The following is a 24,180-nucleotide window of genomic DNA, read 5'->3' on the forward strand; positions in this document are numbered from 1 at the left end:
TTTTTTTTTAAATGAGGTCTTTATGTGACTTCCTGTGCTTCTGCAGCCAGCCGCAAGCGGACACTGGACAAACTGCAGGATTTTGCACTTCCGCATTGGCTTCATTTTTCATCACCGGAGGTTCCTGCTTGATTATAACACACAGTAGTTTGAGAAATAATGTTATTAACATCACATCTAAAAAAATGCCTTCTAATTGATATATTTTGTCAGTGAAATGCAACAAAAAAAACTTCAATGTAAAAGCACACATCCTTCTCTTGCCAGCAGGTGTTACAGATCTTTTGAGCGTCTTTATCTTCATCTCTTGGTGCTGACATCATGGAGCCACAGCAGCTCTACAGCAGTTCCTGGGTCTCTTGTCTACATGCATGCACTGATGGGGATCTACCTACACCAGCACACATATTTTAAATGTCTCCACATGGTGTTCTGTTCTGAGAAGACAGATTACAGAAGATACGGAGCGATATGCTAAGCAGCATTTGTGTGTCCACTCATGCAGATCTGAAAGTGTAAAACCGGTTCTTCAATTCGTCCTTGCAGTCGCTGTTGATGTGTTTGTAATTATTTACAGGGGAGGTGTGTGTTTACAAAGAGGTGGAGATTTCCTGTCACAGTGGACCAGACCTTCTTCTCGTATCCTGTTATTGGGGCTATGGGGAAAAAACAAAACAAAATCAACAACCCCTTCCTGAGTTTTCCTGAATTACAATTTCCTGCGTTTCTTTGACTCAGTTCTCTATGGAAGAGTATAAAAGTATCTTAAGATTATGTCACATTTAAGCATCATTTGCACAACAAAAATACTTTTTTTTTTCATTTGCAGAACATTAGCAGATGATATTTGCACTTTTTTGAAAAGGCTCCAAGTAGACAACAAAACATCCAAACATTACTTGTGACTAATTGACTCATAACTTTCTTTTTGACACATGTATGAAAGGTTTTGATGAGTTACAGCCTTTTGTTGTTCTTGTAGTAGTGCATGTATAACCCAAAGCATGTAAGAATAAACAGCAGGACATTTATGAGCTCTTTCAGATTTGTATTTTTTTTGCACTTGCTCCTTCTGCTGGAGAATTCATTAACTGCATGTCAACCAAACGGCTAACTCACTACCTCTTCCTTCTATATATGTTCTGTGTAAAAGCAGCGATGTCATCATTTGCATGTTTCAGTTCTTCTGCGAGATTGCTGCAGTCTGTGACTTCGCAGCCACCACACGCCTGATTGTGACTCCAAAGTGAACTACTGTAAAGTGGCCCCACCACTGCTGATCTCTGCTGCCCAAACAGTGACATCAGCCTCCTGTCTATTGGCTGCAGACTGTCAGGCCATCCTCTCCCCGGCTTTAACACCTCGGTGTGGGGGTGGTCAGTCACACTGCTAGAAAGTGATCACACATTTCACTGGGGTCAAACACGGAAAGTTTTGGGGTGGTGATAGGAAACTCGTATGACTCGTTCGAGCGTATCAGAGATGAAGTTGCTTCTAATGGGCGCGTTTTAAAGAATTTGATATTGTTGCTTCTAGAAAATGATACATTGTATTCATTTTCTATGATATAACATGTGTTTGGTATACATTTTAAATGCAGTCTCGACCAGTTTGCACTCACATTTGTGCAAAATGTGATCACATGTGCATAAAAAGGCAAAACATTTAAAACAGTTACGGAAATTTGCTGCGCTCTTTTTTATTTTATTATTCTTACCGTTGAAAAAAAAAACAGTTTCCCCAGCATAATAAACCAACAAACTGGATCCTTCTGGTATCTCTTTTTTACTTGTCATTCCTCTTTAAATCTTAATCCAAAAACATCCCTCAGAAGCCCCCACCTCATCCCCTCCTCACCACCCTCCAAATCACTTTTTTCTCTAATCCTAATTTGCACACAAGAAGATTGCTAAAGGGCTGCCTGCGCCAAAGGAAAGGGTCCTAAGGGTCAGACGGGGTTATTGGAGAATAACCCTTCATCCAGTGTTAGGTAGGGACCGTCTGGATTAGCGATGCAAATGTCCCCATTGCCTATCTGATCAATGGCGTTAACTCCATCATGACGTATCTCACTCAAGGGAGATTTTGCTCTTTTTAATTCGCTGGGCAACTAACACAAATTAGATGTTAACACTTTGCACTATTAAAATAATGGAGGACAACAAGACACAAAGCATTAAGCCTTAAAATGTAGACAATGAAATTGAAATTTTTAAAAGGATTACTATGTAGGCTATGTGAATTAGAAATGAAGGCAATAGCCTGTATTAGGCTATGATTTGCAGGTGTCCGAAATGATGATAAATTATACTTTATTTCAGACCCATAGGTCCATATTGTTCAAATGTCATCATGTTCAATTCTTGATCTGTGAACAATGTGTTAGATACCCTATCATTTTTCACCTAAAAATCCACCTGTGTGCTAGTTGCCTTTTGAGAAATGATTTTTTTTTTTAATTATCATGACGCAGTAATAAATTCATGACTGTCAGGCAAAGCATTTGAAAAGAGAAGTAACACGTTTGAGGTCAGTTTTATCTCACTTATAGGCCACTACTCGTGTTCCTGGTTGATCAACTTTGATGCAATCACACCTTTGTGAAACCCCGATATACTTCCGCAAGAACAAACGGCGTGGCCCTATTTTTTATTTATTTATTTATTTATTTTTGTTCCTATCAAGCTAACAATTCATCATCCAGATGACTATCTTCCGCTAATCCCTTCATGTTAGATAGCTTAAATAAACTCTTTTTTTTCCCGAGCAGGAATTCAAGGGATCAGTGTTACACTTTTCCTAAAGGATTAAACAGATCTTCCTTTGCTGTTGAATGGAGGCAGGGAACCCACCGTTGCCCGGCCCTGAAGGCCCAGGGTGCCCTTTTGATCATTTCAGTCTCTCCTCGGTGCAAAACTTCTGATTGGTCCGGAGAGTAAGAAGGGGGAAAATCTTTAATTAAGCAGATAATCTCTTGTTGGGGACGAGAGCAGCTCCATTTCAGAGCCCCCTCCTTGAGTCCTGGAAGCCCCTGCAGAAGTTTCATGTGCTGCTAGCTGCTCAGTTTCCTCTCCATCGTTGGACCGTCTGCAGGCTCTGGACTGGATCCCTCTCACCTGTCAGGATGTTCATGCATTTGGAGGCTTTCTATTACATCTTCATTCTCCTGGCTAACATGAGGTCCTGCTACTGCTGGTGAGTTTGACTTATTTAGAATTATTGCTTCTTTTTTTTTGCAGACTAATTTCATTTCCTAAAGATGTTCATCTGCAGTCACCTCATTGCAGTGGCAAGTGTCGACATATATTCAAAGCAATTACTTATTTATGTCAGGATGAAGATGTTTCAGTTTTTTATTTTCTTGTCAGTAAGAGTATGTTTGATAAGGCGTTCCTTAACCCTTAAATTATGTGAATGAAAATTAGAAAACTACTTAAATAAGGAACTTTATTGTTCACAGAAATTGTAAATTATATTGAATTCCCCAGTAATCCTATCGCTTTTTAATATGATATAAAATAAGTTTATAAGCTGTAAATTATGAATGCTGAAAAAAACATTTTGTTTCGCTTTAATTTATAAGCCAACCATAACAAAAACTTTTGGGTTGCCAGGTTGTGAAAACTCCCTTTTCCTTTTATTCAACCACTGAACATCTTATTTCCAAAGCATCCATAGGATTAAATCATTTTTCCTGACCTATTACCGTTCAGAAAGAAAGATTCCACAGTCTAAGAAGATGAGAAACACTGGCGCATTTATAGAAGGACAACCAACATCTATAGCTACATCTCAAATACCAGCCAGAGGCAGTTTTATTAAACTGTATTCTGAATTTCAAGTCATGAAGTGTTACTACCAAGCACTCTTTGTCCCTAATTTCTGACATTTCTAGAAACATATTCAGTAGTTTTCATCACTGAGGTGAGACGGGTGTCACGGTTTGAAAAATGGTCAACAAATTAAAAATAATAAAAGACGTTTAGAAAAGGTAAAAGGCATGAGGAGATTTTTTCTGTTTGAGTTGCCAGGTTGTGGAAATCTGATCGCTTACTTATAGAGAAGCGCTGCAGCTGATCTCGGACAAAATCTGTTTATGAACAACGTATAATCCTTTAATGTATTTAATCCTTTGTTGTGAAGCACTTTGTGATGTCTGCTTTCAAGAGGTGCTTTATAAATAAACTTTACTTACTTACAAACACTTCAGTTTCTTACACAATGCATTCAAATATTACATTTGTGACTTATGAGCATTCCTCTCTTAGCATTTATCTGAAAGTGAGCGATTAATAAATGGATTACCAACATTTAAAGCTACATTTTAAACATCATCCTACAGGTTTATTTTTTTTTGCAAACTGGCAACCCCCAAATTCCAAATAGCTCAGAGTGAATAACAGTTTTGAAGCACGCTAACCTCGGTTCTTACATTTCTAAAAAGGTTTTAAAAACAAATTCAGGGTGTTTTTTCCACTGAGGTTTGGTCTGGTGTCACGGTTTCACATGTTACAAAACGCACTAATGAGAGATGTTAGCGGAGGAATTTGTGGAGGACACTGAGCTTCCCTGAGTGAATAAGCTTTCTCCTTTTCCAGGTCAGTGAATAATTTCCTGATGACTGGACCCAAGGTAAGCCAACTTTCTTTTGATCTATCTCCCCATCCTTTCTCTCTCCCCCCTCCCTGGTAAAAAAGAAAGAAAGAGAGGAAGAGCCATGTTGTCTTCATGTTGTCTTTGTGATATCCTAACTTAAGAGTGTTGGCACCTGTCTGTTATATCAGTGATATTCTCGGCCCCTTTGTAATCCCCCCCCTCTTTGGTACACTTGACCTTATTCAGAGGTTCTGTGTATCTGCAGCTTGAATGTTTTAAGAGGCCGGGGCAGGCACGGCTGTAGTGGGTGGTCATCATTAGTGAGCCGGACCCCTGTGAAAGAGGAGGTACTCCATCTCCCCAAAGGCCACTTGAGACATATTAGTTATATTATCGTTCACACAGTGTGAAGAAGCAGCGGAGAGGCGAGCCCAAAGCCAAGGACACATTGCCATGGTTAAAGGGAGACCCAAACTGCATTCAAATGAAGTGCAGTGATGTTTGTGCCGAGTTTGAATCACTTCACATGGATGTTGTCATTGTAGCCAATCAACATGATCCGAGTCTCCAAAACATTACGCACTTGTAGAGACGTGTTATCCACTTTCCATTTAGTCTTGGTCAGGATAGACTTGTCTCAAGTGACGCCAGTTGAAAGATGAAAATGTAGAGGATGTTGAGATTTAGCCAAGGCACCATATGTGGATTATTTCACATCTCAAATCTTGTTTTATCAGTTTTTCTCAGATCTGCCTGACATTGTCTGATTTGTTGAATCACAGACTGATCACTCTTAAAGTGGCATCTGCCAGATTTTGGTCATTTCCCCCAAAAATGACTTTTGATATTCTGCTTATTTTGGTTTGCATTAAATAGGCAGAATACAACCAGTCACTTTTTTTGCACACGTAAAACCTTCATACAGAAGTTGTTATCTAGAGTGGATGTATCTTTTTGTCAAAATGTTCCAAATACCTCAGGAAAAATCTTAACCTCAAAAAGCACATCTGTCATAAATGATTAAAAGACGGGTTTAATATTTTATTGCTGAGTTGTTGTTTTTTTTAAGTCTCCATGTGTCTTTGGGTGCAGGCGTACCTGATCTACTCCAGCAGTGTGGCGGCAGGCGCTCAGAGCGGCATCGAGGAGTGCAAATACCAGTTTGAATGGGACCGCTGGAACTGCCCCGAGAGAGCTCTGCAGCTGTCCACGCACAGCAGCCTGCGCAGCGGTAAGGCCCGAGTCCCCTGACACCCTTAAGACCCCTCACCATCGACCAGACAATCTCTACACTGCAGAAAGGCTAATGGAGATTCGTGCAATTTCAAAGATGTTTTGTCACTCTCTGCGTCTGTTTTTAGCAAGCAGAGGGAAGGGTTTTATTCCTTTTGTGAAAAAGAGATGTTTGCCTAGTCTAAACCATCCCCCCCCGCCCCCCGCCCCCCTCCATCCCTTTGGGATACTTACAGTGGGCACGGTTGCTAGAGGCACAACAAACCCACTAATCCATACCACAACATCCCCCAGAATCACTGCCTCTGTTTACAACTCATTAAAGCAACATACAGAGTCCTGTAAAACAAAGGGTCAGATGTGTTTGGCAATTAAAAACTCACTTCATGCACGCACAGTTTACATGAATAGACCCTGTTGGGACCAGTGCTACTGCCTGAATGGAATACTTTAAATTGACTAATTAAGCTTTTTAAATGCTTTTATACATACATTAAAAGTCTGACAAATTATGTAGTTTTAATGACTCTAATAACTGAGAATTGAGTGAGTAATAAGACGTGTACTGTTCCAATGAGTGATTGATTGATTTCTAATATTTTCTTACAAAGTCGGACATTCTTCTTGCATCACATCAGTTACAATATAAAATACATACTACTACTATCTTAAAACACAGAATTCAAAGCCCTTGAAAGTACTTCAGATCTGGGGTTTAGTTCCATATCTCACTGTTGGATAGACTGCTGTACAAAGTCAGTCAAACCAGTTTCAGATTGAGATCCTTGAGTCCTGGTTTGATGGTGATAAATTATATTCAAAGCTCAGAAAATGGTTGAAGACAGTGTTTTTTCTTGTCAGGCTGTGAACAGGTATATTAGTTGGAGCAGTTTAGACTTCACAGTAGCGTTAACTGCGATCCATGTGATGAGACAATGTTGTTCATGAGTCTTTCTGTTGACAGCTAATCGGGAGACAGCGTTCGTTCACGCCATCAGCTCAGCTGGGGTCATGTACACTTTAACCAGGAACTGCAGCCTCGGAGACTTCGACAACTGCGGCTGCGACGACAGCCGCAACGGACAGCGAGGTCAGGGGAACGCACCGACCACACCAGAGGTCGTATTAACGCTAAAAATAGAACGATAATTCATCACTGAACTCCTTTTTCCTACTCCCACAGGTGGTCACGGTTGGCTCTGGGGCGGCTGCAGTGACAACGTCGGCTTCGGCGAGGCCATTTCCAAACAGTTTGTCGATGCTTTGGAGACGGGGCAGGATGCAAGGGCGGCCATGAATCTTCATAATAACGAAGCCGGCCGTAAGGTACAGAAGGAGCTCTGATACTATAATGTTTGAAGCATGTTGTATTGAACTGGGCGGCAGCTTGCTTTACATTTTGAGACTCTAGCCGTCTAACTGATTCCACGGTGTGAAGCACCTTTTGAATCAATCTTCCCCGCTCAGAATGACCCTGAGTGTGCCACCCAAGCATCCCTTTCACCGTGCTATAAGTGAGGTGCCACTCGTCCCCAATAATAACAGTGTGTTCGGTGTACCAGAAGGGCCTATTTACCAGCGCTGAATGCCCCTTATGACAATACCTCGACTCCAGAATCTCAGGATCACTGGTGCAGGCTTAATTAGAGATCCTGCAGAGCCAGACATCGGCCAGCATTCTGTATTATGCTGCTTTTTTAAAATAAGTGTTTAGTTTTTTATTCTTGCAATAAGGATCCCACATTTATGTTGGTCTTTGTTTGGCCCCGGGGGAGTCTGAGAGGACCACAGGCGTGCAGCTGAAGTGCTCTTTGTTTACGGTGCCTTTGCTCCCCCCTGTCGGGCCCTGGGATCCCCACGGCACCTGGAGCATCATTGTAACAGAAAAAAATGGGGATAGAAAGAGAGAAAAACTCCTTTTTCATTTCTCCCCTCAATGGGTCTCTCCATTGGGTCTTCTTGCACTAAAAACATGTTGATAATGAACATGCTAAATAAATACTCCTTTTTCTTCTGCGGGGACAATAGGGCTCAATGTGAAACTTTGATTCAGCCTCACCTCAAGAGAAAGTTCATCCCCTTCTCGAGGAAAGAAAACGTTTTCCTTTTCATGCGACAGCTGTTTTTGTGTCGGGGGAAAGTCAGGAAACACTGAGGACGACAAAGACACTCGGCAAAGGACCTCGAATCTCTCAATTCTTCTTTTCAGTGTATTCACCCCTTTTTTTTTACTGAGATGGAAAACTTAGGATCAGGTAATTTGACAACACATCAATCAAAGGACAATGGATATCCTGTCTTTAATGCACACATAGGCTCACCCTGACCGTTTCCCCAAACGATCAGGGCGAGCTGCAGCCAGATTTTTCCGGACTTAACCCAGACGTTTTCTTGCCAGCCCCCTAGAACAAATTCTGAGTGAAGTGGTGGTGAGGAAACGTGTGAACGCAGCAGGTAGTTTTTAGGAAAATGAATCTCCAGTGAGCGAGTAGGGATCATGAGGTTTATATCACATGATCAGTGTGCGACTGGTGCCATCTTCGGGCAAGTAATAAAGTCATACTTCATACTCTTTGCTGCTCGCCAGTATGTTTTTTTTCCCACCCGTTTGTTTATTCTGTGAATACGTCCAATTACATGAAGCATTGATATAGAGGCAGAGCAATGATCATGATGGACTGCTGTTCATCTGCTATCATGGATTTGCACAGCGTCTTTTTGACGTCATGTCCTGCCTCCTAAGACCCCCATCCAACAGGGACAAAATCCAGCTGTGAGGGACTTATGTGAATTTATTGAAGGATGATATAAATATTCAGTCGTGCATATGTGAAAACTGCTATAAATGTGTGTAAATGGATCCTTTCAACCTGAAAATGTAGTTTAATAACATTTTTCCAAAAATTGACTATAAATATATCTCAACAGTTGTTTTCTTCCCTCTTCTCGTCCTCTCTGTGTCTCCAGGCTGTTAAAGGAACCATGCAGAGGACATGCAAGTGCCACGGCGTCTCAGGAAGCTGCACCACTCAGACCTGCTGGCTGCAGCTGCCCGAGTTCAGGGAGGTGGGGATCTACCTGAAGGAGAAATACCACCGTGCTCTAAAGGTGGACCTCCTCCGAGGGGCGGGGAACAGCGCGGCCAGCCGGGGGGCCATCGCCGAGACTTTTAGCTCCATCTCTCGTAAGGAGTTGGTCCACCTCGAGGACTCCCCCGACTACTGCCTGGAAAACCGCACCCTGGGCTTGCCGGGCACAGAGGGCCGGGAATGTCTCAAGAAGGGGAAGAACTTGAGCAAATGGGAGAAGCGGAGCTGCAAGAGGCTGTGTGGGGAGTGCGGGCTGGCGGTGGAGGAGCGCAAAGCCGAGATGGTGTCCAGCTGTAATTGCAAATTTCATTGGTGCTGCGCGGTGAAGTGCGAGCAGTGCAGAAAGACAGTGACCAAGTACTTTTGTGTGAAGAAAGGGGGTCAGAGGGGAAGGAACGAGAGCGCCGGAAGCCGCCGGAAGAACCTCAGATTGAGGAAGAAGCACTGATCATCTCCCCCTTCACCTTCTGTCGTCAAACATGTACCAATGCAGTCACCCACACTCTCGGGGCATGCTCAGATAGTCTGCTATCGGACTAAAACTTAGCAGAAAATACAAGTTCCCACTACCGTCTCTGTCAGTTTTGTGTAAATGGTTGGAGACAGCTAGATGTGCACAGCCACATGACAGCAAAGATGAGGAGTGGAGGTCTTAAAACTTTGTAGATTTTTTTTGGTATATATGTATTTAAGATATATTTTTATACTTTATACAACATTTGGAAAAGTCATAGCACATTAAAAAAATAGTTTTTCTCCGTCTTCAAAAATTCCCACAAATCCATTTATTTATTTTTTACACAAAAAAAGGACTATTGAGCTTTAGCATAGTTAGCTTTTAAACTCACAACTGCCAGTCGATCAGTAATCATTGTGTATTTCGACTTAACTGCCAAGGTTTGAATTTGTGAAGGAACATTTTGGATTTTTTTTTCAAGGACAGTCTGCCCTCCCATCATCCGTCTCGCCCTGACCCCTGCTGCCCCCCTTGTTGTATTTAATTGTATATTAAATGAAGCACTTTGTACTGTACATTGTTAATTTATTTTCGCAGCGTTTAATAGTTTTTCTTTGTTGTTAGTCGCCCCTTTGTGGTATGTTTTCTGTTCAAAATGTATTGGAGGAAAAATAAATCCCTCAGTGTTACGTATCATTCAGCCTGTAGAAAGTCTTCATCCTCCTTTAACACACTCTTTGTGACATTAATGCCTCGTGGTTTGCGGTAAACACGGCCTTCCCTCTCACATTGGGCCAAGCCAACAAGAACAGAAACTTTCCAGTGTACTCTCCGTTCCATCGCGCTTTTCTCAATTTCGCCTCAACAAATACCTCCCGTTCTCCTCCTCATCATGCTAATCCTCAAAGAGCCCCCTCACTCCCAAGCGCTTGGAAGTTTCTTTACTGTTTAATACTAGTTTAATTAACTTTGTCCAGGCGGAGCAGGGCCGTGGGGGTGGAGGGCATGAGGCAAGTTGCCCTTAAAAAAATCATCCCGCCTCTAATTTTGTATGCTAATCTCCTTTTTCACGCCGCACCTCCTTAGGAGTGGGGGAAAGAAATGTTGGGAAAACTTTGGGTTGCCTGTGCAAGGCTTCCTGCGGCTGTTTTATTTCTGGGCCCACCTATTTGGATCCTTTCACTCCTCTAGGGCCTTCCTTTGCTCGATTTAACAATGAATGCAGAGCTAATCAGCTCTCTCGGAAATGCACCACTGTCGAGGAAGGTAATCCCTTCTTCTCTGCTCTCAATGGGCCGTCGCCTTCTAAAGGACTTTGGGAAAAGGCTTTGCACAGATTCACACTGTTCTCTCAAAAGAAGTTAGTTCAAGTATTGTGCCCAAACAAGTGGGTTTTATAAACACATGCTTGCCAGGATACTCACCCCACCTGTGAGTAAGAGGTGCCAGGCCAAGGCGGACTTGCACATGGCAGCCGAGGCCGAAACCCTTCAGATTAGATGGGACATGAAAGAGGAGATTAGAGGGCCCATTGAGAAGGGGGCGTTCATTTTTGCACCTTCCTCCATTTACTCAATAAAGTGTCAAGGAAACACCTTGTTGACATCTTATTTACCGAATAATGATCATAATCAAAACTCCTCCCTCCTCTGATGACCCCTGTGGTCTGTCTGGATCACTCTGCCCGGCATGTGCAAATACCCCTCTCTGCAACAAAAGACCCCGCATACCATGATTTTTTTCCCCTGCGGCTCTGTGGAAAGCAGCAGTTTACTGTCGTAGGGGGCATACAAATGTTCATTCAGCATATTTAGGGGGCAAGGCAAAGTTATAATAATGATTTAAGATTACATTTAATAGATTCTTCAAAAGTGGTCTAGAGTGTGCACTATTTCTGCATATCGTCTGTCACAGGCTGGCTCACTCTTACTCTCGTGTACTCTCAAAAACAAATAGTGCTGACACAGCCACAAGTTAACCTGTGGGAAAGCCTGGCAGAACAACGTGTTTGTACATGTCTTTAATGTTCAGCAGTTTGACACACCTGTGGCACACTCAGTCAAAATCAGTTTTGCATCCGTGGAAGAGATAAAAGAAAGGGCAAGAGGTTGGTAATGTTTGAAGATAACCCAGTGTTTAACCAGGCCACCTGACATCACCAAATGTATTCATCTAACTTTATATAACCTCTAATTACCTCATGATACATTACATAAGGAGCAGGTCTAGACCACACTCTTTGTAATGACCTGACATTAATCTACCAATGAGCAAGCACTTGACAACAAGTCAAGGAAAAGCTTCCTTTAACAGTCAGAAAACTCAAACTGAACCAAGACTGTTTCGTTATCAGCCATGTGGCTCAACCATGTTGGCAGAGAAAGGTAGAGGTCATCGATGCTACAGTATACGATTTGTCTGTTTATTTGTTCAAAGTGTAACGTTACACACTATAATGTGGCTATGCTAGCTTAGCAACACGGTGTCATCCCTTCATTTGTAAACTTTAAAAGTGATCAAGTAAAGGAGAAAACTGGAATGGACACATGGCAATTTGTTTTTATTGACTTATTCTCAACTTTTGAGGCTAGTAAGGTAAGTGTTAGGTAAAGGGGGGGGGGGGGGAGTGTTAGGTGGGGGTGTTTCTTCTGGAATTGTTCAATGATGAATTCAGTCGACCGACTGTAGATTATTTTCAGACAGGATCAATGCTCAAGCCAATGATCGTTTAAGTGTGCAAGTTTAAGATAAAAAGATACGTCCTTCGTCCCTACTGCAAAACCACACAAACGTACAGGGGAAGAGAGATGCAGCAGCTGAAACGCACTTCAGAGCAGCGTGTGAAACAGCACACAAGGTCGATCATGATTCAGACTACATAACTTGCCCCAACCCAGAGAGTGACACGACCTCCGACCGAGGGGTCTGAACTTCCGTCTCCCAGCCCGGCTCTGCCACCTTCAATTTGATAGAGCACATGAGCGGGAGGTGGCGGAGAGAGAGAGTCGACACCACAGAGGAAGAGCAAAGGGTTTGAAGTAACCTGTTTTAACCAGTTTGAACTTTTCTACAAAACAACACAGGTTATTGATTGAAATCTGTCTTCTTTTAGAGACGGCAAGCATTAAAAGAGAGGTGGAAATCAAACTTTGACTTTTCAACAGAAGCAGAGTTTGTTTTTCTTTACTCACAATGAAACTTTTCAGGCTATGCATCTATTTCTCAAACATTGAATTTAGACATATAGAAATGAATACACGCATGCAGCAGATTTCTCTCAGGTAGCGAGTGACAATGCAATCAATGAGAAGATGGGAAAACGACTTAATAATGCTTCAGAAATTCCTCGACTAATAGGATTTATGGCTTAGGGGTTCTGGACCTACAACACCTAAAGGGGCGAGGGTCAGTGTGAATGTGAGAGAAAGCCATTAGAGATGAGTAACAGAGGAGAGGGACGTCCAGCAAGTGTTTAACCAAACTAGAAGAATCTTTTGTAATGTGTATTATAACAAAATGTCCATTTGTTAACAATCATTGCGACGAGTTGTAAGTTGTGTTAGCTACAAGTCACAAAGCACACATACTAAGTGTACTTAAAGCTCCTATGAGGAGATTTCTGTTGGTTAGGAAATAGACTGAAATGAGTTCTGTTGCTTCTTTATGAGCGACAAAGATGAACAAAACCATCAGCATAACGATTGCTTTCTTCTTTAAAGTTGTTTTTCATGTCTAAAACTGCTGCCAGGGGGTAGGTGTCAGACAACGTGATTAACAGCGCACTGCAGTAACAGCCTTTATTTTTGACATTATCCACAGAAAAGCTGAGTGGTACATTTGACTGTTTGAAGACAGCAGGATAGGAGCTTTAAGAAAGAAGCTTTTTTAGGAATTTGTACTTTACTTGAGTGTTTATTTTTCAAAAAACGTATTAATTCTTCTTTTTATTGATTTATTTTGGGGCCTTTTACGCCTTTATGACAGACAGGACAGCGGATAGAGTCAAAAATCAGGGAGAGAGAGATAGTGGGGAATGATTTGGTTGGATTCCAACCGGGGCTGCCCGCTTTTGAGGACTGTAGCCTCTGTACATGGGGCGCATGAACGAATCACTAGGCCATGCACCGGCATCCCAACTTTTTACCTCTACCCATACATTTTATCTCTGCTATCACTTCTTTCTCCTCAAGTCACTCTGAAAACGGGTTCATTTTAAAGCTTGAATTTATTCATTATCTACATATTGCACCGTTCTCCACACTTCCCTCTAAACATTAAGATGGATGAACTATATCAGTGCCTTTCACTTTCCTCTAAACTATGTAAGACGGATTTTCAAATAAAAGAGAGGGAAACTCCATTGTGGAGAAGAGGCGTCTAGTGAATGTGACTTTGTGTGAATCGTGAGAAAAGACATGTAGCCACATGCACGATAAATATGCCAGCAATTACTGCAGGCAATGTCAGAGCAAATTCAGAGCAATGAGACACTGCCTACCAAACTGATTTGCATATTTGGGGCAAAGTTCAGCTCTTGTTTTGTTCTTGTTAAGAAAGAAAAAAACTCAAATCTATTGACTCGAGCACTATGATTGGCTGTTACACTCTGCAGGCAACGCTTGATTTACTCTCTGTTTCAGTGGTTATTTATTAAAAGTATTTTGGGTGTTCTTTAACTTAATTGTAAGATTGCATGATTTTGGTTAACTACTCTTTGAGGTTCAGTTAATTTTGCACTAAAACACGCGGCAGAAATGTCCTTCAGGCGGCTTCTTATTACGTTTTACTGAGTACATCTCAGAGTGTTTTCCTTTTTCTTTTTTACTACATTTTAGAAGAGTAGTTTGATCAGCTCTTCTACTTTTAATCAGGACTTTTTTTTTTTTGAATCACAAAAGTATCTGTATATCTACTTCAGTAAAAACGAGTATTCTCCAGTCATATCATGGCTACATGCTCAATTAGAAAGTGAATGTTTGCAGCAGAAATCAGGAAAGTGTTTCATGGTAACTGTAGCTCCTCCAGAGAGTCTTTGTTTTGACAGCAGTGAATCTGTTGGGAAGGAGACGGTGGTTGTGTATGTGTTTGCTACTATCAGCGGGATGGAGATAGCAGCTTCTTGAGACACACCCGGGTGGTCGATCTCCCAGCTGAAAGAATGGAGAGAGAGAGAGAGAGAGAGAGGAGCATCGGAGGGATCAGCTCAGCTCACTGATCAGCACAGGAAACTCAGAACATGGGAAACCCAGCAGGGAGCCGTACTAGTCTCTGCTGTGGAAATCTGCTGATAAAGCCTGACTCAAGAGAAAACATACGGCATGTGTCAGGTTTTTAGAGCAAATTCAAGGAGAGCTTTTGGACCTCTTAAAAAAGAGTAGCAATGATCAAAGTGAAGATAATCTTGATAAGATGTTCTCCATCTAGTTCACTTCCACTCGCTGACAAAACAGAGCCAGGCTCCATCAGCTGATCAGTCCACTGAGCAAGGTACAGTGTACACAGTTATCTGCTGAGGAAACAATCAGTGTATAATCAATATGATTATGCTGAAGCAGTGATAACAAAAGTTAATTATTGGTTGGGGATTTCAACAATGTTTGCTTAATCTTTCATTGCCACTACTTGAAAAGAAGAAGAGGGAGAGAACGTGTTGTGATGTGTATTTAACCTAATCGATCACGGCTTCCTACTGTACAGGTATCACATCGGATGGTTTACTTCAGTTCAAATAGTGAAACCAACATCTACGACAAATCCAGCATGTGTACAATATAATTATAAGTATGACTAGCAAAAAGTACTTATAAATGTGAGATTAATTATTTAACAGAATGACCCCTGTTATGCTGTTTTATCACTATACATGTTGATAAAAACAATTGTATTGAATGTAATTAAATGTCAGTATCTAAATTAATTGCCATTTGTAAAAGTTAAGTAACGTCTTGTGTTGTTTAATCTAAGAAATATTGTCATACTTTACAGATTTATACATTTTTTATGTAAAATCTGAAAAGTAACTCGTGACATTACTGTGAAATAAAGATTTTGGAAAAATGTGAATATTTCTGTGGATGGTAATCTGTTTTTTTTATTTCATTTCATCCACAGTGGGATTAAACGTGTGTCCCTCCAGGACTAGGGTGCCTTACAGAAACCAGCACAGTGCAACGAACCTCAGACTAAAAGTACACTGACATACATAAGATTACATGAGATGCACATGTGTAACCATTTACAGTATGTCTGCTTCAAATGTAAACATGAGCAGCGGTACAAAGAGTGCAAGACTGTGCAAAAATGACAAAAGTAGATCAATGTTAACTGCAGTAAATGTAAACAAAACAATCAAAAGAGTGATAGAATAAAGACTGACCACAAAGGTAAAGTGAAGTTGGTTCAAGTGATGTTTCTCTCCTTAAGTAACGTCTGCATGTAAGCTGTTAGTACAGCACTTGAGTAATCTTTAATATGACCTCAACACCTGCATGCAGCTTTTAGCGTGCAAACTCAGAGAATCCTTTTATACAACATTTAATATTGATTTTCTACATCATTTTGTATTACTTTTTTGTGTTAGTGCTTCCGGTTATGATTATTTTATTAGTAAATCATAGTGTTTTTGTTTTACTCATCAGACAACACCTGATTTAGAGTTGATTATGTTATTATGTTATTAAAACTATGTTACATACATCTGCAATCCAGATTTAAAGAATTGCTTATCATCATAACTTCTAATTTGGCACCAGTGTTTCATTGCCTGTTTGACTTCTGATTTTCTGCAAGAAAAAACAAGTACGCTGGCTCCCTCTTGTGGTAAAAAGCAGGTCTTACAACATGTGCAACTACTAACCCAGTGGGCTAGGCGTCGCTGTCTTGGATTGTGCGCATTAGGTTGTCGAAGTGTTTCCTTTCTTTTTGCGTCGTTTGTTTTGTGGCTGTCAACCACGGTGTGTAAACAGCTACACGGAACAGAACCGTGCAGAGTGGCCGCTGTCGTTTGCACGGAGCAGATACATGCAGTAAATGTGAATGGGGAAGCTTGCATGAGACCCCCGCCGCTGTCCCTGGAGCATAACAGGGTAGAGTCCAGCAGGAAAGCCAAGTCTCTGGTTGTTTCATTGCAAAGAGGACGGAGCTCGTCGACGACCATGGCAGCGGCGACCGTCGCGGAGGCTGACCCGGCGACGAGCGAAGGCGGCGCCGCTTTCCCTGGCGTCCACGACCGGGGCTGGGACGAGTCTCAGTTCCGAAAATATTCTTTCCCAACCAAACCCATTCCCAGGCTGTCTCACACGGACCCCAGAGCAGAGATGCTAATAAACAATGAGGTAAACAAGCCAACCCAGTGTGCGTAAAGGTTGAACAGGTGAGGTGAGGTGAGGTGAGGTGCATAAGCTTGAAAATGATTTTGGCTCATTAGAGTCTTGATTATTTTCAGCGGGCGTTGAAACTGAAAGTGAGCTGTTTATAATAATAGGTTGGCTTAGTTTGGTCTTTGTCCCTATTTTTGCACTCAAGTGGCTCTATTTTTAATGTTAAGTTCTCCAAGTATGAAAAATAATTAAGAAGTTGTTTGAACTTAATCATTCAATTCAATGCCCTTTCAGTTCAATCTCTCTGATATCAGGATTTTGCCCTTAAAATGCTGCTTTGGTGATATAATACCCATCTAATAGTAAGTTGTCTTACATGAGAAACCCACGTTTTTACTCTATATTAAATGACCAGAAGCCTACAACATGCAGTAAATCAAGTGTGTTTTTTTTTTGTCTGTAAACGGGTGACAGCATGAGGAAACTGCAAATCTACAGCGATTCTTGTAATTTAATCAGTCATCTTACTTCAGATATTTTGCCTTTGTCCCTTTTTCATGATGTTTGACTCATGTTAAAACTGTTTCTATAACGATATCTCGACTTATGTTATTGCTTTACCTGTTTAGGAGAAAAATCAGCATGTGGATCTATTAATAGATTTGACCAGATGGCAATGGGCTTTGCACCCATGTGTGTTATTAATGTCATTTATGAGTCACATTTATTGTTTGTGTTTTGATAAGAAACTACTTCAGTAATGCATGTTGATGTTAGTTCCTGGCTCGATTCAGAAGTATTTTAAGTGTGCCATAATTATATGACTACCAATATATTGCATGGATGAACCACATTCATACATTTCTAAAGTAATTTAATTATTGTATCATGCTTCTTTACACAGATCAGGTTTTCTTTCTCCACCTGGATTTGGATCAGTGGATTAAACACAAAGCTATCCTGTTCAGCTCTGGGGGAACTTGTTTATAAGAACAGTATAGCACAATGGTCTTGTTGTGATTTTCAAACAAGAGTCAAGTAAAGTGAATAACTTACAATCATCTTTGAACAGGTATAGAACTTGTTTAATGTGCTGAGAAAAGCAAAATTATTTTGTTATTTAAAAAACAAACATAACTAGTTTTAATGTGACACCCTGAACAATGAGAATTAACTGAATTTGTTGTCAGAAAAATTGGAAATGCGTTTTGAATGGAGAAATCTTTTTTCTTCAATCAATTAACTAGGCTGTTCATTTGCCATTATTAGTGAGCAATTTCCAGCTTTTAGGTGTTTAAAGTCTGCTTACCTGTGTAATATTGGTTTGGGATTATGCAGACAAAATGTTTTAATCAAAAAACCATTCAGAGGCCTTTGCATTAATATGGCTTGTTGTTGGGATTGGTCAAATACTTTAATGTCACAAATTCCCTGGAGGAAAAAAAAGACAATTAATGCTGTACACTTACTTATCAAGTAACAACAATCAAATAATGAATAGGGTCCCCTGCATAGATAAATAATGGGTAAATGAGTAAATACAGGACAGTAACATTGATGAGCTTGAACACTTTTGTAAGTTACAAATGTTGGGATACTCACAATTATCCAAAATCATAATTAAAATACCAACAATTTACCTCCAGTGTTATAGTCCCATCATTAGTACAAGCTGATATTAAATGATTAAAAAACAATAAATGGGAATATTGAAAACTATCCATGTGCAGTGAGCTGTTATTTGGTGAACATTAGTTTATAGATGAACATCATGTGTGTTTTACCCTAAAGACTGTTTGGTTATGACTCACATTAGGAGGAGTTTGTTTTCCTCATTCAACGGAGATAATACTCTCAAACACTTCTAACGACAGTGTTTTAATAAAACAGAGTCGATCAGTGCAAATGTGGTGCGTTGACACAGTCAAAACATCCGTATTAAACTCCTATCAAACCTTTGTGTACACACTGTTCTAGTGTGGGACTCGACATAAAGAGGTGTTTAGTCATTAAATAATAAGCCGAGTTTAAAATCAGCACAAGAACTATCGATTTCCAAAGTAATCAGAGCATCCGTTTGAGGGTCGGTTGTTTCTTTTGATGGCAGCTGTAAAGACACAAAAAGACCCCGAAGCTGCATGTCAAACGACTCATGTTAAATAAGTCGTTTGCGTGGTCTGTATTAACTCTCCACGGCTGCAGGGACTCCGCGAGCCTCTCCGACGAAAGTGAAAGCTCGAGCCTGTGCAGTGAGACACAGGGGAGCGGGAGCGCGCTCGGCACCGGTGTACGTTCAGTTTGTCACGTAGCCCTCGGAGCTTAGTGTGTTAACTGCCATAAACTGTACTGCGCTGGTGTTTGCTGGGATTGACGTTCAGCATTGTTTAAAGAAGTGATTCAAGGCAGAAATAGAAATAGCACTGTAGTTTTGCTGCGACCAAATCCGCATAGAAAGCATGCAGGATGTGTTTTTAGGTAATTCATAAGAATATAATTGCGTTTTAAAGGACAATTCTCCTGAGGTTCAGATTTGGTTCCACTGTTTGAGTATATTTATAAATAGAAATAATGCTGGTGAAGTGGATGTATCTGCAATTTTTTTTTTTTTTTTTCTAGTAATTGCAAAAAAAAAAAAAGCAAAGTCATGAGATGATGATTGATTATTGGCCAAGGAAACATTGGACCTGTGGCTTCAGGAGCTGGGAAATCGAACCCTTTACCTTCCAGTTAAGAGACGGCAGACTCTCAATGAGCCTCACTCAGTGCATTATTCCTTTCAGACCTGTTTTTTTTGGTTTTGTGTGTAAGCCAATTAATTTGAAATGAATGTTTTTTTTCTGTTGTATTGTTTCATAGAAATGTTTTCGTTATCTGTTCCAGGAACCGGTGGTTTTAACAGATACAAACCTTGTGTATCCAGCTCTCAAATGGGACATTGCTTACCTCCAGGAAAACATTGGAAATGGAGACTTCTCTGTTTACACTGCGGAAGACCACAAATTCCTCTACTATGATGAGAAAAAAATGTCTCTTTTTGAGAACTTTGTCCCCAAGTCTCGACGAATGGAAATGAAATTCTCAGAATTTGTGGATAAAATGCATATGACAGAGGAAATGGGAGGAAAAGAAAGGTAAGATATAGATTTAAAGAGGCATTTTAATTGGACATCAGTATGACAAAGATGTGTTCATATTAACTGAGCTTGGCCTCGTCTTTGATGCTTGAACAGGCAAATACCTGCAAGTGTCAGGAACAAGATGTGACTGTGTTGCAGCTGTGCTGGACAGAAAAGGGTGTTTTCTCTCATGACATGTAATGCAGCACAGGAAAGTGGAGTGGATGACTAAGCATAAACACAGCCTGTTAATTTGACCCGACTTGTCCTGGCGGCTCACACACAGATCACCTACAAAAGATGACTCATTGACACACAATCTCAGTTATCTACTTGCATTAACTATGTCCACTTCCTTCAGTGTCATACTGTTGATCTTCGTTTAAAGGCGTAGAAGTAGTCTGCAAAAAAATGTATATACTCTTGATTCCTGTATGCATTTATAGCTATTATTATTTTTTACATTATATTAGCTGCACTGCAACATGTTTCAGGTTGTAGAACAAAGTCGCTCATAGATTTGACATGTCATTTGAAGGGTATATCTGCAGCAGACCCTGAATGACACAGTGGGGAAGAAAATAGTTGTTGACTTCCTTGGTTTCAACTGGAACTGGATCAACAAGCAGCAAGCCAAGAGAAACTGGGGACAGCTGACATCCAACCTGCTGCTCATAGGCATGGAGGGTAAGGGTGTCTCACAGTCATAACGTTTCTGTCTGCAATGTTTTCACACAAATCACACAACCTTTTAATATTGTTTGATCATAGGCAATGTGACGCCAGCTCATTACGACGAGCAGCAGAACTTCTTTGCACAAATCAAAGGCCATAAGAGATGCCTCCTGTTTCCTCCAGACCAGTTTGAGTGTCTTTATTCATACCCTGTGCACCACCCCTGTGACAGACAGAGCCAGGTAAGCCAAAGAACCTCACCATGGAATAGCATACTTGTGATGTAGTTTAGTAAATAGAGTGCTAATAATCAACAGTTAAGCTCTTTAAAAGACCATTATAGTATTATAGTATGTCCTTTTAAAGATTGTTGGTTTATGTAACTTAAGATAAAGATGTAAATATGAGAAGGATTTTTAAATCAATATTGGAAAGAAGGGAGAAAGATGAACGGTTGACAGTCAATAAAGGCAGATGTATTGTGCAATTCATCTGTTTTTTCTTTTACAGGTTGATTTTGATAACCCTGATTTTGAGAAGTTTCCTAATTTTAAAAATGTTGTTGGCTATGAGGCTGTCGTGGGTCCAGGAGATGTGCTCTACATCCCCATGTACTGGTAAGAGAACGTCTGTTTGAGCTTTTTGTAGAAATATAAAGGACAAAGATTCTTTGGGATGCGGTGCCAGTGTGTGTTTTAAATGCACTCTACATTTCAGTGTACATTTTTATTTTTTACACATTCGACACAGAGCAACTACAGACACGGATCCACATGTCCTGAGTCACAGAGAAGAAAAGTTATTACTCAAAGCATCTACAACCTGAAGCACCTTCCTCCAACATCTTCAATTCCTTTCAAAAATATTTAAAGAGACCTTTAAATCTGTAGTTGTTGTTGATCTTTGTATATTAGTTTGGTGACTCAAGAATTATGTGAGCTCTTAAATATTCTCATCTCTAAGTTCAAGCACAGAGCATTTGTGTTACCTGCTGACACTGCTTCTTGTCCCAAAGTAGATCTTTGACTTTTCTATTCTTACTTTGTCCTACCACCTCTTTTTCTCCCCTTGCTCATACTGTGTGTACTTTTCTGAATGATCTTAATGCTTACATTTAAAATAATAAGTTATACAAATCAGGGTGTTTGTGTTGTTCTTCTTTCTTCAGGTGGCATCACATTGAATCACTGTTGAACGGTGGAGTGACCATCACTGTAAACTTCTGGTACAAAGTACGCACGTTTGAGTCTGTGCAGCCTTTACATTTGTCCCACCACACGTTTCCACGGTGATAACTCACCTGTCCTGATTGACTCTTTTGTTCAGGGTGCCCCCACACCCAAGAGGATAGAATACCCCCTGCGAGCTCATCAGAAGGTGGCCATCATGAGAAATATTGAGAAGATGCTCGGAGAAGCACTTGGAAACCCCCATGAGGTAAAAACACCTGCTTGTGTTTTTATAGCCGCTTTGCTTTACAACCTCGTCAAACCCGCAAACCCTTTGAAGTCACTCATAAAAGTCACACTGCCCGTTTCTAGAACATCAAAAAAGATCCACATTTGGGTCACCTGTTACATGAAATCCCTCGGGCATGCTGACCCTTCCAGCAACCTAATTACTGTGAATATTTATGGCCTACCTGATTTAGTACAGAGGAAACATGTAGTCAGGGAGTGTGAGGGAAGAAAGTGATGTGACAGAAGTATTTTACACTAACCAAGAGTCTTTGTTTTTTTTCTGCAGGTTGGACCTTTACTGAAAACGATGATTAATGGGCGATATGATCAGGATCTCAGTTAGAGCCCACCACCCTTAAAGCTTCGGGAAAGAGACTGCTGCGTGTGTAATCGCTCATTTTGACTTTTGAGCTTAGTACCAACCTTGCAGCCATCTTGAAACGATTGTGCTTCAGTCATCGAGTGCCATGGTTATTGCAAATATGATCACAGAAGAAAATCTAACATGGGGATGTACCCTACTTGAAGAATCCTTTATGTATTTGAAGAAGAGGTCTAATTTGACTGAAGTCTCTATTCACATACTTCAACCTAATCGGTATGTGGGTGTATTTTCTCATCCCGTCAGTAGAGGTTTGGGTTTGGTACGTTTGGAACAACCTCAGTGTTTTGACCACTAATGGATGAGTTAAAGGGTATTAATCATAGAGCACACATCAGTGAAATACAGGACGTTCCTCATATACATGTTATGCCACTTTTTCGGGTTGATAAGTAAATGTGGAATGAAATTATTCTCCATCTTTATCACATCTATATTCAAACCTTCTGAAGATGGCCGCTCTTGTTGGTGGCATCTATACACCCACTTGCACGTTTGAAGGGAGGGATCAGCAAGGATTTTTTGTTCAAAACAGAAGTAGAGTGATGGATCATGATCAATCAATGAGTGGGTGTGATAAGAAGGGGGGGGGGGGGTCATATTGCTTTAAGAAATATGTGACAGCTTGCAGCTATATTATTTTAGCTGAGTGATTTCTTTGTGTTTTATTTATGCTTTATTTTTATTATATTTCAAGGACTTTCGTGTGTGTCCCTGTGTACTAGTCACTTACTTGAGAGGGCACTTAAAATAAAGGACATACTGCTATTTGTGGTTCAAATACAGTTAAAGTAAAAACTTTAAGGAAAATACTGTAAGTTACTATTATGACAGAAAATAATCAAAGATTTTACAGGCAATATTTTGTTGGGAGTGTGATGCTTACAACTCTTAAGTGTCTAAAATTGGTTAAAGTGAACTGTTTTACTGAAAGACTTTTAATGTTATTAATTATCAACTGATGTAGAACATTCTGCTGGGATGTAGTTTATGTATCAGCCGTTTCAATGCACCATCTAGTGGTCAAGTTTGCAGCTGCATGCTAAGCTTGATGTGTAATGTTACCTGGTTCATGCACTACACTGCTACAACACAGATATTCAGTATGCTGAGAGGATACAATCCAGTGCTGCAATGTGTAGGAATCTGTACAGCCAGTTGCTCCTATGATTACTGTAGAGTGACGGAAATGCTTCTCTATTTAATTACCATGCAGCCATATTGTGAAGACATCCAAGTGCTCGGTTAAACTGTTAAAAATGTACATTAACAAAAACAGGAGAGTGATTCTTAAAGTTGTGCAGCATGTGCCAAACCAGTCTATGGATATCTCCATATTGGATTCATCAGACAACTTAATTTGAGTTCATTGTGGACTACAAACTAGAAATAGCTAGCACTTCAAAAGATTGCTTGGTTTCACGGCTTTTGTTTATTTTAGGATTTAGGTTCTAAATTGCTGATATAGACCTCTTTCTGACAAATTGCTCGATTGTGGTCACATCTGTGTACAAAATAGAGTCTGTCATCTCTCTCTATTGCTTGGTTTAAACTGTTGACTTGTATGTGCCTTGCCTAACAATCGCATGGCACATGATTCTTGAGTTTTTATTTAATGGTCAAAATGTTTGCCTCCAATCTGGCATTAAACAGCTTTAAAGTTTGGACTGACAAGGGTTCATAGAGATAGAGGCGTGCTTGTGTTGCTGAATGATTGTGTTGAACATACATTATGTAATATCCTTGTTCCTCTTATTAAAGTTTGTTCTGAAGAACTTCTAAAAAAAATTCATTTCTTACACACACAGCTGTGAAAGATTTGTTGCTTTAGTAACGTCAGTAAATACTCCAAA

At 40.4% G+C, this 24,180-nt stretch overlaps 2 protein-coding genes across 2 annotated transcripts; both read left to right on the forward strand.

Annotated features, from left to right (window-relative positions):
* The first annotated feature begins 2,826 nt into the window (after positions 1-2,826).
* Positions 2,827-10,071, forward strand: wnt8b (wingless-type MMTV integration site family, member 8b). Its single transcript, XM_020630929.3, has 6 exons — positions 2,827-3,195; positions 4,599-4,632; positions 5,689-5,827; positions 6,794-6,919; positions 7,013-7,155; positions 8,797-10,071. Exons 1-6 carry the CDS (start codon positions 3,125-3,127, stop codon positions 9,364-9,366), a joined length of 1,083 nt encoding a protein of 360 aa, XP_020486585.2. The 5' UTR covers positions 2,827-3,124; the 3' UTR covers positions 9,367-10,071.
* Positions 10,072-16,303: 6,232 nt separating this feature from the next.
* On the forward strand, positions 16,304-24,102 carry hif1an (hypoxia inducible factor 1 subunit alpha inhibitor). Its single transcript, XM_020630922.2, has 8 exons — positions 16,304-16,709; positions 19,575-19,825; positions 20,349-20,497; positions 20,582-20,727; positions 20,996-21,102; positions 21,654-21,717; positions 21,812-21,922; positions 22,232-24,102. Exons 1-8 carry the CDS (start codon positions 16,425-16,427, stop codon positions 22,286-22,288), a joined length of 1,170 nt encoding a protein of 389 aa, XP_020486578.1. The 5' UTR covers positions 16,304-16,424; the 3' UTR covers positions 22,289-24,102.
* Positions 24,103-24,180: the final 78 nt, after the last annotated feature.

Source organism: Labrus bergylta, chromosome 10 (genome assembly GCF_963930695.1).
Source record: "Labrus bergylta chromosome 10, fLabBer1.1, whole genome shotgun sequence".
Classification (NCBI taxonomy): domain Eukaryota; kingdom Metazoa; phylum Chordata; class Actinopteri; order Labriformes; family Labridae; genus Labrus; species Labrus bergylta.